Source organism: Arachis stenosperma, chromosome 3, assembly GCF_014773155.1.
Source record: "Arachis stenosperma cultivar V10309 chromosome 3, arast.V10309.gnm1.PFL2, whole genome shotgun sequence".
NCBI classification, from domain to species: Eukaryota; Viridiplantae; Streptophyta; class Magnoliopsida; order Fabales; family Fabaceae; genus Arachis; species Arachis stenosperma.
Window position 1 is genome coordinate 157,163,807 of NC_080379.1, and position 16,722 is coordinate 157,180,528.

General features: G+C 31.3%; 4 protein-coding genes across 6 annotated transcripts; 1 reads left to right on the forward strand and 3 right to left on the reverse strand.

Annotated features, from left to right (window-relative positions):
• Window positions 1-1,206: 1,206 nt before the first annotated feature.
• LOC130967616 (transcription elongation factor 1 homolog) lies at window positions 1,207-3,066 on the reverse strand. 3 transcript variants are annotated; one of them, XM_057892560.1, is made up of 4 exons: window positions 2,860-3,066; window positions 2,044-2,237; window positions 1,611-1,632; window positions 1,207-1,499 (listed from the first exon to the last, which is right to left on the reverse strand). In XM_057892560.1, exons 2-4 carry the CDS (start codon window positions 2,225-2,227, stop codon window positions 1,439-1,441), a joined length of 267 nt encoding a protein of 88 aa, XP_057748543.1. In that variant the 5' UTR covers window positions 2,228-2,237; window positions 2,860-3,066; the 3' UTR covers window positions 1,207-1,438. The 3 variants fall into 3 exon arrangements, with proteins under 3 accessions (XP_057748543.1, XP_057748544.1, XP_057748542.1); XM_057892561.1 differs by having other exon boundaries at window positions 2,044-2,242; window positions 2,860-2,995; XM_057892559.1 differs by lacking the exon at window positions 2,860-3,066 and adding an exon at window positions 2,564-2,599 and having other exon boundaries at window positions 2,044-2,242.
• Window positions 3,067-6,039: 2,973 nt separating this feature from the next.
• LOC130968690 (uncharacterized) lies at window positions 6,040-8,372 on the forward strand. The gene is made up of 8 exons (XM_057894089.1): window positions 6,040-6,348; window positions 6,984-7,021; window positions 7,245-7,331; window positions 7,444-7,527; window positions 7,623-7,657; window positions 7,797-7,882; window positions 7,975-8,040; window positions 8,127-8,372. Exons 1-8 carry the CDS (start codon window positions 6,282-6,284, stop codon window positions 8,159-8,161), a joined length of 498 nt encoding a protein of 165 aa, XP_057750072.1. The 5' UTR covers window positions 6,040-6,281; the 3' UTR covers window positions 8,162-8,372.
• A 1,112-nt stretch (window positions 8,373-9,484) lies between these two features.
• On the reverse strand, window positions 9,485-11,583 carry LOC130968689 (ras-related protein RABA1f-like). The gene is made up of 2 exons (XM_057894088.1): window positions 11,188-11,583; window positions 9,485-10,137 (listed from the first exon to the last, which is right to left on the reverse strand). The coding sequence occupies exons 1-2, from the start codon at window positions 11,406-11,408 to the stop codon at window positions 9,705-9,707; spliced, it is 654 nt and encodes a 217-aa protein (XP_057750071.1). The 5' UTR covers window positions 11,409-11,583; the 3' UTR covers window positions 9,485-9,704.
• Window positions 11,584-14,335: 2,752 nt separating this feature from the next.
• Window positions 14,336-16,081, reverse strand: LOC130967014 (WUSCHEL-related homeobox 9-like). Its single transcript, XM_057891838.1, has 4 exons — window positions 15,955-16,081; window positions 15,063-15,890; window positions 14,713-14,932; window positions 14,336-14,360 (listed from the first exon to the last, which is right to left on the reverse strand). The coding sequence occupies exons 1-4, from the start codon at window positions 16,079-16,081 to the stop codon at window positions 14,336-14,338; spliced, it is 1,200 nt and encodes a 399-aa protein (XP_057747821.1).
• Window positions 16,082-16,722: the final 641 nt, after the last annotated feature.

Sequence of the window (16,722 nt, forward strand, 5' to 3'; positions counted from 1 at the left end):
TGCCTATGTCAATTTAAAAGTTGGATGAATGATTAGGACCTTGTTTTATATCATTTTCAGGTTATATAAATAATAAACTTTAACATCTGATTGTTGTGCCTTATTTTGAATTTGAATTTGTTAGTTTGGCAGGTGCTTAAATATGATATGTTAAACTTGTATTCATATAAAAAAATTTCATTTATCTACAATGTGTTGTATGCATATCATTCCAACTATCATGAGTTAATTAACTTAATATTCATTCTTTTTGGTGTACCATTCTAGATTTATTACAACCTGATGTAAACGAAAGTGGTATAAAAATAATATAAGTTTTCATTAGTAGTATTGTATTAAACTCAACAAAAAAAGCATGATGCAGTTCATACAAACAACACCAAAATATATAACAATTTCAACCACTCGTACGTGTGTACTTAATGCATCACAATAAGTCACATAATATTAAGAATTTTAACCTCTCATTTTCTTTTCTTATTCCATTCTACCTTTAGAAAATGAGAATATTTCTTTTCAAATTTTTTTTATAGCATTCCAATATAAATTCTATATTGTTAATTTCAAAAGACTAATTTAACTGGTAGCACTCAAACAAAATTCTATTTTCCAAATTTTTGTATGAGTTCTATATCATAGAAACTCAACTTTAATTTAAAAGATGACTCAGATAATACAAAAAAAAATCAAATTGGATTTAATGTCAGTATAAATAAAAAAATAGGTTCGATGAATCTAAAACTGCTATTATGCATAAACATGTTAAACTAAAACTGCTATTATGCATAAACATGTTAAACTTGAAGACTATTTATGTAAAAGGTCTATGTAAATACTATTAGAAAATATTAAAGTAGTTGTTATAATTTTTTATATTGACAATGACATATCATTTTTTAGGAAATATATAAGCAAACATAAACCGCTATAGAAGTGCCGCGTTTATACCTTTTAAGCATTCCATCAAAAATCGCGAGAAAAATATAGCATTTTTTCTCATATGCAACCAACGTAAACCGCTGCACCCCTACCATTGTTTAATAGAAAAGATGCATTTACGTCTTCAATGTATAGATGTTATATTCTAATAATATTCTTGCCCTAAATTTATCATACAAGACAATCTCATTCTTTATTTCTCTATCCACCACAGTTAATATAACTTATCTACCATTCAAACTATTACTACTATTGGGACTTACAATCTTACATAAGCACACTGTAAATAGCATGACTAGCATCTGTATTGTTATAATCAATGTGGCATCATCAAAGTAGGCATATTACTTTCGTGTGCATTGTAAACACTACTAATCATCATAATAGAGACAGACATAATTACAATGGACAGTAATTCCATTCATATTTGCTAAAACTGGATTATTTAAAACGCTACTAATCACCATCATCTTCCAACTGGATTCTTATCATCACACTACTAAGCACCGTCATCTTCCGGGTTGTTCACCCGTTCACATTCATCAATCCACTCACTGTATCTGTATTGTTCAAATTAAGATTCTTGAGTCAGGAAAAAATAATAACAAATAAAAACCAAGCAAGGGAGATAGAGGCGGAGCATAGTTTGCAGATATAATTGTTGAACTTACATGTCAATTGGCTCCGATAAAGCTGCAAAGAAAACAAAAATATAAGACCACTAGCCTCAGCCACATCTAATTGTGCAAATAAATATAAAGATTAATAAACCCAGTAATGTATGACTTTGCATTTTCCAGATCAAAAACATGTATCAACAACGCTTAACCAACCAACCAGATATTATTATTTATTAGCTTTAACAATAGATCTTGTTTTCTTTCGAAATTTTCTCCTATTTTCAGAATGGTTTGACAATATAACAACGAGACAAGTCTAAAATGCTTCATATAACACACACCATCTCCAACTTCATCAAAAGTATGATAAGATACACCAAGATAATATCATCAGTTAGTGGTATTGAAACAAAAGCCTATTTATCAGTCACCAACTACTTTAAATAAGTATGATAAATGTAAACCACAGTACATTAAAACCAACCTGTGACAGTAGTGCTAAAGCTCTCTTGGCATATTCTGCAAGAAGCTTCCCCGATCAAGTTCTTCATATCAATGCGACATTCAACACTGGTGCCATGATTGCAGAAAGGGCAGCTGAAGACAGTGTCCAGCTTATCCATTCGCTTCTTTGGAGGTGGCTTCGACTTTGCCTTCCTCTTTCCCATCCCACAAATCCTGATCTTCATACAAGTGTTTTCAAGCAAGCAAAAGAATCAGTAAAAGAAAACAGAAAAAAATTCCTATGCATTTCCTAAAAGGCTAAGACTTCAGAATTTCTTTCTAAGTTCTGAGTTTGACATGGAGTAACAGTCTGCAAGCCATTACAATTTTCCAGCAATTCAATCAAATAGGCAATTTTTTTTGGCTCCCTTTCTATGATTAACACTAATTAGAAATTGCTCCCAAAACAAAGAATCCTACAAGAGTACTATAATTTTCGGTTGATCATAAAAAAATTGAAAGAAAATTCCGATTTCCCCCTGCAGGACGTATCTACTTACCAGATTTTTAATAGCTAGCATTCACAAACCCTAAACAACACAAGCCCCATCATAGTCCTCTCTCCGAATCCCCTTCCCCGGAACACCAGAAAAAAAAGGTACATAACAAGATTAATACAAGAAAGGTTGAAACTACTTCATTTGACTTCTTGTTTACACAAATTGTCAAGCAGGAAAAACAAACAAAAAAAAAAAAAAAAAAAAGAAAGAGAAAGAAAATTACAGATGAATTCTGGAATACATACGATGAAAAGAAACCCAAAGCAAATAAGGGATTAAGGAAAGAGATAACGTACACAGATCGGAATAAGAAACAGCACAAAAAGAGAATGCAGCAATTGGGAGTGAGGACTGAGGACTGGAAAGAGTTAACCAAAGCGCTTACTTTATTTTAACTTTTTCTTTTCACCAATGATTAAATATCCTTTAATTATTAGGGTATGTTTGGTTTATGGATATTAGTAGAGTAAATTTTACACGAACCAAACAACCGTTAGTTTGCGTTTGTTTGGCAGATAAAATCCAAAATATAATCATATAAGACCATCTCCCTTACGAACTAATCTCAATTCCTATTCATAACCCACATTTCATAAAAAATAACTCTACATCAATTTTTACGTCATAAATAATAAATAAAAACTTAAAATATATTTCTCTTTTTCGTTTAAAAAAATTAATTTTTATAGTCTTACTTAATTAATTAATTAAATATTTAAAATTAATATAATTATTTTTTTAATAATATAATTAATATTTAATATTAATTTAATTATTTATATTAATTATAATTTAAATAATTTAAATAATTATTAATTAATTATTATAATTATTAATAAATTAAATAAATTTTAATTATTTAATATAATTTTTTAAATAATTATATTAAATAATTAAATCATATTTAATTTATAAATAATTATAATATTTAATTATATACATAAAGTAAAATATATGTATAAGTAACATATTATGCAACGTTAGTTATTATATTAATAAAATATTATTTAATTTTTTTTAATTTAATTGTCACATGTTAGAATATTATTGATTAAGATGAAAAGAAACGAGTAGGACTTTGCTTACTTTGAAAATTGTGATGGAATTTATCTTTATTTTGTTTCTATGATTAGTCTTCACTTTTTATCAGACAAACAGTGAACGAACCTTCATTTATTTATCATTGGACATGCTCTAAAAATACAAAATCGTAGGGCCGTTAAAACGAGTCAAACCCATCAGACTAATCCGTCTACCCATTTAAATGGGTGGATTTTGCCTCTAAAATTAAGCTCGTTTAAAATTCGGGCTACACGGGATGAGCCCGATTAATCTAAAAAAATGGCAGGTTAAACGGGCTAATCCGCAAACTAAACAGATGGCTCGTTTATTTATTTTTTTGCATTTTTTTAAAAAAAATAACACTTCAACCTGACATTTCTTTCGATCCGATCCCGAAAATCTAACCTATCAACTAAAAAAACATTATTTTTTAAAGGTTTTTGACCTAGAAATAATATTTTTTGTCAAAATATTTTTCAAAAAATAAAATAAAAAAATAAATGGGCTGACCCGTTTAACCCATCGGCTGACCATAAAAGGTTCGGGTTAACAAATTATGGCCCGCGAATAGAGCGGGTTTAAACGGTCCAGCCCATTTAACCCATGGGTTTAACGGGTTGGGCCTAAATGAGCGGGGCTAGCCTGTTTGACAGCCCTACAAAATCGTATTTACCATATAAGATATAGATAAAAGATATTGGACTTGTTTGGATGCTATTTTCAAAAAAAAAAATTAATGATATTTTAAAAAAAATCTTTTATAAAAATAGAAGTGATTTTATGTTTGGATATCTTATACTAAAAAATTTTTTCATCTATCAATTATGTTTGAGTTAAATAAGGTAAAAGTATTTTTTTATTTATTTATTATGTAAAAAATATTTTTTAAGAAAAAAAGATCTTTTAAAAAAAAGATATAAATTGTAACTTCTTAAAAAAGATATTTTTTATTTTTCTAGTGCTTTTGTTTTTACTATTAAAAATTTGTCAAATACACTAAAAAAAAAATCTTTTTTTTTTTAATTGAAAAAGATTCTTTTATCAATTTAATGACGCTCAAACAAATACCTTATATTTAGAGATACTGAATTAATCCTAACAAAAATTATAGGAGACACTAACAAGAAACACAATTTATTTTTTATTTTTATTAATTTTTTATAAATATATTTTTTATTATTATATTTTTCTTTGCAAATTTTTTAAATAAAAAAATGAGAATAAATTGAATTTTTATAATTTGTTTTAATTTATCACCAAATAAAATACAAAATATTAAATTTTATGTTTCTGTCATTTGTGTCTTGTTATCAGTGTCTTATCTTATCCATTCTGATAATCAAACACACCATCATTGTTTAGTGAACCTAAACCTACTTTATTAAAATGTGTCTAAAATATTTAAAAATTATAATTATTTGAATCATTTTTTAAAATAATATAGAGAAATATACCATACTCGAAAGATTTTAACGCTAACAATTATACAATTAAAAATTATTCAAATAAATATTTGCCATGGCGAAAGGAGTCGCAACGATGAATGGCTGCCATGGCGGAGGGGACACAAAAAGAACGCAACAGCATGTTGAAAAAGAAGAAGCAAATACAAGAACACGGCATGATAGAAGGAGACACAATAATGTGCCAAGGCAGTCTGGCGGAAAGGGACACTAAAGGGGATGCAGCGGCGTGTTGAAGAATTCAACAGGAAGCGGCGAACATGAAAAACACAGCGTCGTGCCATGGCGGTCTTCTTCTTCAATTGTCATAGTAGAAGGTGACGCAACCACATGTTGAAGAAGAAGAAGAAGCGAACACGAAAAAGAAGGAAGTTGTCAGAAACGTCACTGAAACTCTCTGCCATCATCTGAACTCTCTTTCCACAGTCGCATCAGCATTTTCGTTTACTATGCGTCATCCTTTTATGGTTGGGTGATTTTGTCAAATTTTAAAATTTTAAAACATTATTTTATTAATAACAAAAATTAAATACTATTTTGTTAGTACCAAAACCTTTTAAATACCAATTTGTTATTTATCTCAATAATATATTATCAAATAATTATTTTATATTCGAATAGTTTAAATGAAAATTTATTATAAATAATTTATTGTATTTGAAATGTACTCAGGGTCATATCTTATAATTTAGATAAATATCTTTTAATTTTATTAGAATTTTATAATATCATACTGATGTTAAATTTAGATGATAAAGATAAAGATATAAAGTGAAAATATAAATATAATTTTTTTTTTTATACAAATTAAAAATTAATAATTTTTTTATTTAAACAAAAAAGCATATATGAAGTGTGATATTAAGCAAGCGATCCAAGCCTAAATCTGACGCTACTTAAATAAGATAGTCTTTAAAAAAACCAGAGAAAGATAAGATAAGCAATTTGTTTAAAATCTACCTTATGACGATACTTTAAAAACTAAATCAGTAGTTGAATAATCCTAAAATTGACAACTAGGGTTTTTGACAAACGAATCGATTGTGACAGAGGGTGCATCCAATTTTCCTCTCGCTTGTGAAGATCAGTCCCAGCAAAAAGAAGAAAAAAATCTCCACACGGCATCATTGCTGTTAACCACATAAAGTCCCACTCGGCTTCACTGCTACTTTCGCGTGTTACTATTTTACGCCATGGGAAGGGGAAAATTCAAGAGCAAGCCCACAGGTCGCCGCCAGTTTTCCACCCCGGAGGACATGGGTAAGCACAATTCAATTAATCCCCTTTTCAATTTTTTTTTCTCCTTGATCCCCGAGAAAATTCTGTTTTTCAGTGTAGCTTGTTCTAAATTAGCTTTAAGATTTGGGAGGTTTAACTTGTATTGGGTATGCTTTGATTTCTAGCCCTACGTAACTTCTAATTCCATATTTCTTTAGCAAATTCTGATTTTTAAGCTTGAAAGAATATTTACCACCAAATTTGTCGTATGGAGGTTTATGCTTATTATTCGAATTTCGGAGAATTCTGTTGTTACTGTTTTTGGGTTGATCCAGATTAACTACCAGCTTGGGAGATTCTCGAATATGTTGTTTATTTGAATTCAAATTTACTGTTTCTACCTTCATGCGATGTGAAAATAGAGTTATGTGCTTCTGTTTGATCGGTTCTAGATTCTATACTTGAATGAGATACGAGAAGCTAAGGATTTTAAGTTATGTTGTAGTTTTATTTTAGTGTTTTAGTCCTTTGCGTCTATTTGGGTGTCTGTGTTGTTTTTGTTGCAGGCATTTTTGCCTTTGTTCTAAGGGTCATGTAATTTTTGAGCTTCTTCCTATTGGAAGTCAAGCGTTGCTGAATTATCGTTAAAAACCTGATATTTCCACTGATTGCTGCAGCTGCCGGTACGTCTTCTCGTCCCAAGACTTTCAGACAGGTTTTCTTCTGCCTCTTATTCCGCAGCTCTTTATATTCTGTGTTATTCACGTGTGCACACTTACACATACTTATGATCACTTAAACACAGGATATTCTTTGTTGTATGCATGGAGTTTCTATGGGCATGATTCATGTTTTAATCTTTACACTGTTAAGTTTTCCATTCCTTCATAGAATTTTCTCTTCTTTAACTATGGCCTTTGTATTTGTGAATTTAATAGAAAGAAGCTGAGCATGAAGAGTCAGAACAGGAATCTGAGGAAGTATCCGAGAATGAATCTGGAGAAGAATCTGAAGGAGAAACTAAAGTCAGTATTCTACTTCCAATTGTTGATTGTTGAGTGTTTTTGTGTCTCTATTTCTGCCTGTATTATTGCCAAATACGAAATTGACTGCATTGTTGCCATATAATGCCTACAGAAAACAAAAGGTACTCAAGGGATTATTGAGATTGAAAACCCTAACTTGGTGAAGCAAAAGAACGTGAAGGCTAGAGACATTGATGTGAGTTCATCTTTCTGCTTTTTGGATCTCCCATTGACATATTTGTAGTAATTACGTTATATCGGAATAATAAGCACGTTTTCTTCAAAATGCAGATTGGGAAAACAACCGAGCTTTCAAGGCGGGAAAGGTATACATTGTTATACTTTTTTGAAAAGATAATCACACACAACTTTTTCTTTCAGTCATAAATTGGCAAAATATTGGGACTGCAACTTCTGTATTAACAGATTTTGCTAATGTACTTACAATTTACCACTTGTTTACAGAGAAGAGCTAGAGAAACAGAGAGCTCATGAGCGCTACATGAGGTTGCAAGAGCAAGGAAAAACAGAACAAGCAAGGAAGGATTTAGGTACCAGTAGCTCCTGAATAATGCATCTACTTGTTTGTCAACAGACATATATTTTCTCTAAATGATTAACTTTCTATTTCTCTTGCACGCAGAACGTTTAGCTCTTATACGTCAACAGAGGGCAGAAGCTGCGAAGAAGCGTGAAGAAGAGAAAGCTGGTAAGATTTTAAAACTGTTTGGTTTGTCTAACCCTCATTTTCTTGTACCCCCGAATTGAAACTGATAATTAATCAATTTGTTTCAGCCAAAGAACAGAAGAAGGCTGAAGCTCGCAAGTAAAATTCTAATGGGAGATTTCATGTGTCCTTAGTTTTAGTCGAATTCTGCAGGTGCAGTATGTGTTTTCAACGCATTTTAAACTTCTGTTAATTTAATGTTATATTGGGTTTTAGATTTACCAATCCGCTTTGGTAACATTTTAATGCAAATATTTCCTCATTCACGTATCTTGAAATCAGACTAATTTTATATATATCATTATATTCCTCCACTTCTTTTTCTGTCAGTATGATTTTCGTTTCTTGTTTTATAATCAACCTCATTTTTAAACAAGTGTTGGGTCATCTACTTGGTTAAGATCGATGGTTTTGCAATAAGCACATTGGATCAAGTGTTTGTTGGCTTGTTGCTCCTTCAAGGTTCATGTCAAACAAGCTCTAACATAATAATTCTTTTACACTCTGTTTGCGAGTTTTGGAATTTTGATTTTGAAAGGGAAAAAGGTTCTAGGTGTAATATTTAGTTTATTTTATACTCCAAAATTTTCCTTTTTTTTTCCTCTTTACTTTTTTCTAAAATCCAAACTTACACACGCATATTAGATCAAAGAATAAAAGGTGGTGACTATAAATTAGCTCAAAACACAACCTTTACTAAAAAGGTTAACAATTTCACAATATTTTCTAAAATGGTTTATAATTTCAACTAGATTAGCATTTAGCTAAAAAGTTGACTTAAAAAACTTAATAATGTTAACTATAAATTCAATTAGTAAATATTTATTTTTGTACGTATAAGAATTTAATAATTGATCACCATTTAGATAAATAACGTGATACTAGTAAGTTATTAATAAGTTAACGTAACTTATTGTTTAATGTATTTTATGGAATCATGTATTATTTCATTTTTTATAAGTTTATATTATTTTAATAATTATTTTTAGTGCTGGAAGTAAATCTGTAAATCATATCATTTTCTTAATAATAAGATCACCTTTTCATTTCATCAAAACCTTCCTAAATTACTCCTAATTCTTGTGATTTAATTCTTGTGATTTATAAACAATTGAATATCGATATTTTATTTTTGTGCCTCATGTTTATTGTTTACCCATCTTTTCCTGAGTTACATTCCAGCTATTATTTTCTATCTATTTTCTTTTACTAACGACTAATGAATAATGTTACATCGAAATTTAAAAAATTGTGTGTATTAAAAATCACTTCCTAAATCAGTATCTATATATTTGAGTATAAAATATAAATAGTTAAATACTGTCATTTCACATATTTCCTTGGAAGTAGATGATAACAAACAGAAGCGCATCAAAACCAAAAGGAAACAGCACATAAGAAAATATGAAATTAGATAAATTGGATAATTATGAATATCTTATAAGGTTAAATGAAAGTGAAAAACACCTAGGCTCTAGCTAATATCCAACAGATTCCCTCTTCCGACCAAAACATAAACATAAATTATGGTTTGATGCTCCTCTCTAGAATATCATTCTGATGCTGTTGTCTGGGCAATCTCTACATGGTTGGTTATAAACAAGGCAGATTCTGAATTTAAAATTACAGACACTTGTACTACATACTCAATTAGAACAACATCCACCTTTTTTCACCGCTGAGACGTCGTCCCGGGAACCAACATTGATCGTCTGCCCTTTCGGCAATGCTGCTGGATCATTACCAACTTCAAGGGCCTTCTTGCTTACGACGCTGTGGATCTGGGTCAGGACTTCTGTGAAGGCATTCTCAACGTTCATTGACTCAAGGGCAGATGTTTCCATGAAAAATGTGCTCTCTCTTTCAGCAAAGGCAGTGGCGTCTTCGACGGAAACTGCTCGCAGATGGCGCAGATCTGCCTTGTTTCCTACAAGCATTACCACAATGTTGGCATCTGTGTGATCTCTCAGCTCCTTTAGCCATCTCGCCACATTTTCAAACGTAACATGGCGAGTAACATCATAAACTAGTAGAGCACCAACAGCTCCTCGATAATAAGCACTTGTAATTGCCCGGTACCTTTAGTGAAGAAAAACAACCTAAGATAGATATCTTACATGAAAATTTAAATAAATACAGCATGGAAGATCATCAATCACACGGAATCTACCCAGCGTTACTTCTAAGGATTTAAGAAACCACAGACCAATATGATACATGGTCACGAAGATAGTTTCATCAAAGGATGTCCACTTTATTCTGGCTTTTATTACCATTTATCAAGAAGCATGATTGAGAAGCTAAATGATAATGAATAACCAATGTAATTCACCTTAAAAAGGAATATTAATGTCATGCAACTTAGCATGTTGACATTGCAATCCAAAATGCTTGAGATCTAAAAAAGGAAGATCAATGTTATTAATTCCCACTTCCCACTTTGATGCATAAAGAACAACAGGGGAGAAGAGGTTTTCTCTAGGAGATTTCAAAGAGAAAATTTCATTGCATTATTTAGTTAAAAATTGTGCAGACATTAAATCTAGAAGAAAGTTGAAAAAGTCCAAACATAAAAGTAAAGCTGTTCCTCAAAAATCCTTTTACATGAATTCAGAACCAACTTAAGCATTTCCCACATATAACACTAGTATCTATAGTTAAATTGTAAGAAAAATTGCCACAATGATATTTTCCTTAACCATCTGAGATCTTCACATTTTAAAATTGTTTTCAAGATGCTACGGACAGGCCAGGAGCTTGGAACCAACATTGAAATGCCTACTTATTGCCCCAGATGAAGGCTAAGGAAACAGCTCAGATTATTCAAACGGCTATTCAATACCATAAATGGCAGGACCGGTAATAAAGCATAAGAATACAATAGCTTTAGCAAGAAGCAACATTTTGCTTGCTAATAATGTTCCTTGCAAGGAAACAGAAAGCTCCAATGTACCTCCTATCTAGCTACTACAAGCAACATGCCGCATGAAAAAAACACAAACAAACAACAGCACTTTAAACCACCACCACATCAAAAATAAAATCAAAGCCACACATATGTTTAAAAATAAATAAAATTGAAATGAAGCATGAATGGAACAAGAGGGAAGGGAGGAATGAATGTAGAACCTCTCTTGACCAGCAGTGTCCCAAATCTGAGCCTTGACAACCTTATCATCAACCTTAATGCTTCTGGTGGCGAACTCAACACCAATGGTGGACTTGGATTCAAGGCTGAACTCATTCCTTGTGAAGCGAGAGAGAAGGTTCGATTTTCCGACGCCAGAGTCACCGATCAGCACCACCTTGAAGAGGTAATCGTAATCGTCGTCCGCTCTGTAGGCCCCCATTTCCCAGAAAGAAAACAAGAGAAAGAAAGGATTTTGATTGGGTGAATGTGAAGGAGGCTCAAACGGGTAGTTGAAAATGGAAGTGGAAGATAAGGGTCATAGTTGAAGATGGAACGAGATTTGGAAATTGGAAGGGAGGTTTAAAAAAACGAAACTTTGTTAGTTTGTTAAAGAGTGAATTGGAATTGAGAAGCAAAGTGAAAGAGAAAGAGAAAGAGGTAGGCGCTGGAAATGTGGGATTCTTCGTTGGCACAATGTGGGAATCAGTCACGCCGCTCAAATCTTAACTGGGCTTTCACCAAAAATAACACTTCCACCAAAAACAATTAACTACTTTAACCCTTCATTAACGTCATTTTTTGCTTACTATAATGCTTAATTTCTAACATCAAATTTACAAATTACACTGAATGACAAAGTATGATCATGTACCGTATGCAATAAACTAACAGTTTTTGTTAAGAGCTTTTTTTTAATGTTGTCAATATAATAGAAAGTTTTAATTTAATCGGTTATATTAGAGAAAGAACAAAATTTAAATTTATTTTATTAGTATTTATTATAATTTTAGCAATAACTAATATTAAATAATACAAATTTTAACTGCTTTTAATTATTTTTTGTTAAAAAGCATTTATGTAATCTAATATTTAAAGAGAAAATTCATATATCTTTACATAAAGTTAATAGTTGAAAATCGTTAGATATCAATTTAATCTATTATTTAACCATTTTTAATTATTAATTTTTCATGAAAATAACTATACGTGAGTCTCTACCAATATTTAAATATGTACTATTATATATGTAATTTTTGAAAAAAGAAAATTCAAATAGTACACCATCTAATATTTTTATAAAATTGATTTTGCTAGAGAACCAATTAGGACCGAAGCTATCTCTAGCCAATTACTTAAAAAGCAGGTTCATTACAAAAGAAGAATCCAACCTTCACTATTCTAATTTTTTGAATTTGAAAATCAAAAATAAAAAAATTAACTTAGTTGACTTATATTATAGTTGATTCTCTAAATTTTTTTAAAAAATTTAAATATTAATGTTTTTATTTTGATAATATCACCTTTTTTTTTCTTTTTATAAATTCATGCAAATACGTAATATAAAAAAATAATGTACAATTGTATATGAAGTTATCAAAAACTATGAATGATAAAATCATTTTCCCATATTAAAATTTGAAGTAATATATTCTATTCCCATCTCCTTATTACAACATTCAATAGCAAAAAAGCATATCCCATCCAATTCTAAACATTTTCTCATGAGCACCACACTACTGCTGCTCCCTTACGTTGGAAACCAAGTATGACGCCCATTTTTAATTTGATGAGTGGTGAGCAAACCATATAATTACATCTTCCGATCCTCTTCACAAAACATTGGCATCATATTTATATACACGAAATGTTAAATACTAACTATTTTTTTTTCACTACAAAAAATATTAATTCCCTAAACATTTCTCTATTTATATATAAAATTAGCTTATCAAAAGTGCGTAAATCAAGCTATAGGTTCTAGATAGCTAGTTGGAAGAGAATAAAAGGAGTGGTGGGTGGTTAACTGGTTATGATGATTCAAGTTTGTGGGCATCATTATAGCATACGTGATGGTTCATGCATTTACATGAAAATCGATATGTTTTGGTATAAGTGATGATGATGAGTGTGACATGGCATTAACAAGTCCATCTCATCGCTTAGTCAAATCATATCATATCATATGTATTTATGCATCAATTGAAACTTTGAAACATATGCATAGATGATGATATCATAAGCACTGTTCTTATGAAACCACAAGTAACATAACGCAATCCAAATTTGCAACTGTGCTGGGTGTTGTTCTCTCTAATATTTCTCATGTACGTAAGTATATATGTAGCACACTCCAAATTGAAGACAAAAAGTTCCAATTTTTGTAAAAATAATATTAGGACCATACCCTTTCAGGCCAGACTTTTCTGCTCCCTACAAACCAGATGCCATTTTAAATAGCAAAACAGCGATCCATATCCCATCTATTAATTTATTATCTTTAAAATTAAATAGCTTTAATTATATATATAAACAAAGTTAAAATATACATAAACGCTCAACATTTCTAGAGTAAAAAAGTTATCAGTAGGAAATCTTCCAAATATATAGCTCCCTAACAAAATTAAGTTATCAAATATTTTGTTTTTGTCAAAGGAATAAACATTTGTCATCTATCACATATTTCTCAATTATTTCTTTTCACATGTTAAAAGTTTAAACTAATGTTCTTTTAATGATATCTAAAAAAATTTTAAAAATGTGAAAAAGGAGAAATATATGAATACAAATTTTATTTATTAATTTTAACTGGTGTTTTTAATTAATATAATTTTTATAATTAAAATTAAAAATTAAAATTATTAGTATATCGAATATCTGGTACACTTAAAAATTAAAATCTTCCTATATCATCATTACCCTTTATAAACTCTCCTTATCTATCTCAGAAAGGTAACATCAGTATGCAGTAGAAGTATCGTGGCAGCAAAAGAAACATGATGAATTATGAATGGAAAACTTTTTTTATTTTCGGCAATTAATGTTAACTTCAAATATAAACAAACGAAACCCAAAAGCTGGCATAAAATGAGAGCAGTATGATCTCACCTAAACTGGCACTTCAAATCCTCAATAACTCCATCCACATTTATTTTAGTATTTAATGCACACATGTACTTAACTTAGTTTTTGGATCATTATTATTTATTTCTTGCAGGTGATTCCAATAAGAGCAATATGATGATGATGCCAATATATATAACTTGACATTAAACTGAGTCAAAAGAAAATAGACGGAAAATACATAATAGTATATAATATAATAATATTCATGATTTGGAACTTAAGTAGAGACTTTGATTGTCAGTTTCAGGAACGAACGCTATTCCTAACCCTAACAGCAATAATTAGCTTAGATATAGGGAGACATTCAGAATAAAAGAAAAGAACGGTAAACACAATTCATGACACACAACAGCATGTATCCAAATCCCCTTTTCCATCTTTCCCTAAATCTGCAAAATTAATTTAATAACACAATAAGTACAAGTAATAAGAAAAGGATAAATATTATTAAGAAAAATAATATGAAAAGATAAAAAAATTCAGGTACAGTAAATTTTATTTAAAATTAATAATTAAAAATTATTATTTAAAATTTTTAATTAAATTATTAACTGCAATTGAATTTTTATTTTATTGAAATGAAAATAATTTATGGTGGCGAGAGAAAGAAGGAAAGAAACCAGATGAGATAGTAAGAGAAGCCATGCTGGAGAGGGTGGAGGGTAACGCCCCAGTCATCGGTGAGAACGGTGTGGCCGGAGGAATCGATAAGCACCGCCTCATCACCAAAAGCGTGACGCACGTTAAAGGGACCCACATCGACTTCGCATGCCATGTCATTTATGTACACCGTACATTTCGCCGCTGACGCATCACCACTACCACAACCACCACCTGCACCTGACACAAACCACACCGAATCAAGTCTCATGTGCACATAAAACGCATACAAATTAAACCTAGCTAGCTACCCTAAGCCATGCACACGTCCATCTACACCAATTCATTCTTTGATAAATTTATTTGTTACCTTGAAATGGGGATGGAACAGTAATAGGTGTAGCGGTTGTGTTAGTGAAGGAAGGAGGAGGAGTTGAAACCGGACAGAAGCTTATGTATTGTTGTGGCTGCCTAATCTTGACGGTGGCCGCTGCCTTGTCTTGTTCATGGTATCTCTTAGAGGACGGTTCTACTCCTCCATGGCTCATGATTTCGCTAAGGAGCAGATCAGTGCAAGGATCAACGTTTTCTTGATAAACAAGATGAGGAGGTTGATGCTGATTAACCACACTATTAGAGATCTCAGTAGTTGCAACCACGCCACTACTATTATGGAACACAGGGAAGAAGGGTTCGATCGGTAGTGGTGGAGGAACCAAAAGATGATTGATAGTGTTGTTATTATTGGTGTCGTTGTGATGAAAGTAGTTCTGGTTCACAGAGGCTGTTGGAGAATTAGGCAGCAGCATCACCACATCGGTGAAAGCGGGAACGAACTTTGGAGATGATTTGTCAGAGGAAGAGGAGGAGGATGAGTTGGTGGTGGCTGAGATGAATTGTGGCTGCGGCGGCAGCGGCGGCGGTGGTGACGGTGATGGAGTGTTGTTATTCCTATTATTATTATTAGTGAGGTGGCGAAGCTTGTGCTTGCTCCTTGATTTGCGGTTCTGGAACCAGTAGAAGACGTTGGCGTCACCCACTTGACCGTACTCCTGTAACTGCATCCTTATCTTCCTTATCTCATCCCTTGGAGGGTTCACCATTCCAGAATTGAATATCGCCTCCAGAATCCGGATTTGTTCTGGTTTTGGGTTCCATCTTGGCTTCGGTTCTGGACTCTTCTCATCACATCCTAATCCTATATACAAATATTATTAGCTAGTAATTAATTTTAACTACTTAATTGGTTTTTAAATTATTACCTGAAATAGGATTATAAGGGGCTGATCTGTGGCAAGATGCAGTAGTAGTTGAGACCATGTCATGCTGAAACTGGTTGCAAGGCTTCGATTTAAACATGCTTGGCCAATGTCTGTTCGAAGAAGCCATCACTAAAATTTCAAGTCCCTGCAATCTACACATATATATACCTTACAAATTAATTAAATTCACTCTTGATTCTTCATCATGCTTTTGGTAATTGGACTATATATATACACTCAACTGAATCAGATCAATACTAGGTAGATGGCTGGGACAATATAATGGAATTAACATACATACCTTTCTCTTCTTTTCTATATAGTCTCTGATGTTTGTGATGAGTCTGCCAATTATAATAAAATATATTAGTCTTATATTTATATTATTATATGTATTTTTCAGTCAGGCACATTAAACGACACATATATATATAAAAAACATCTTATAAATTAGTATAGCATGATCATGCATGTAGAAAGTAGAATAACTAACGATGATTCATCATAGGCAGTACCGATATATTAGATTTTAGTATGAGAAAGAATGCAAAAAGAACTATCAATAAATTAAAAAGAAATGCAAGAGGTTCATACGAATTTATTATGTTTTTAATTTATATTTTTAAATATTAATAATTAACTACTAACGAAATTAAATAAAAAAACAAAAGAAATAAACCCTGGACGGTTATATATCTACTTTTTTGCATTAATAGTAATATTGTTTGGAGTGGAGGTACTCTAGAATGAAAGGTACAGGGGAACTGA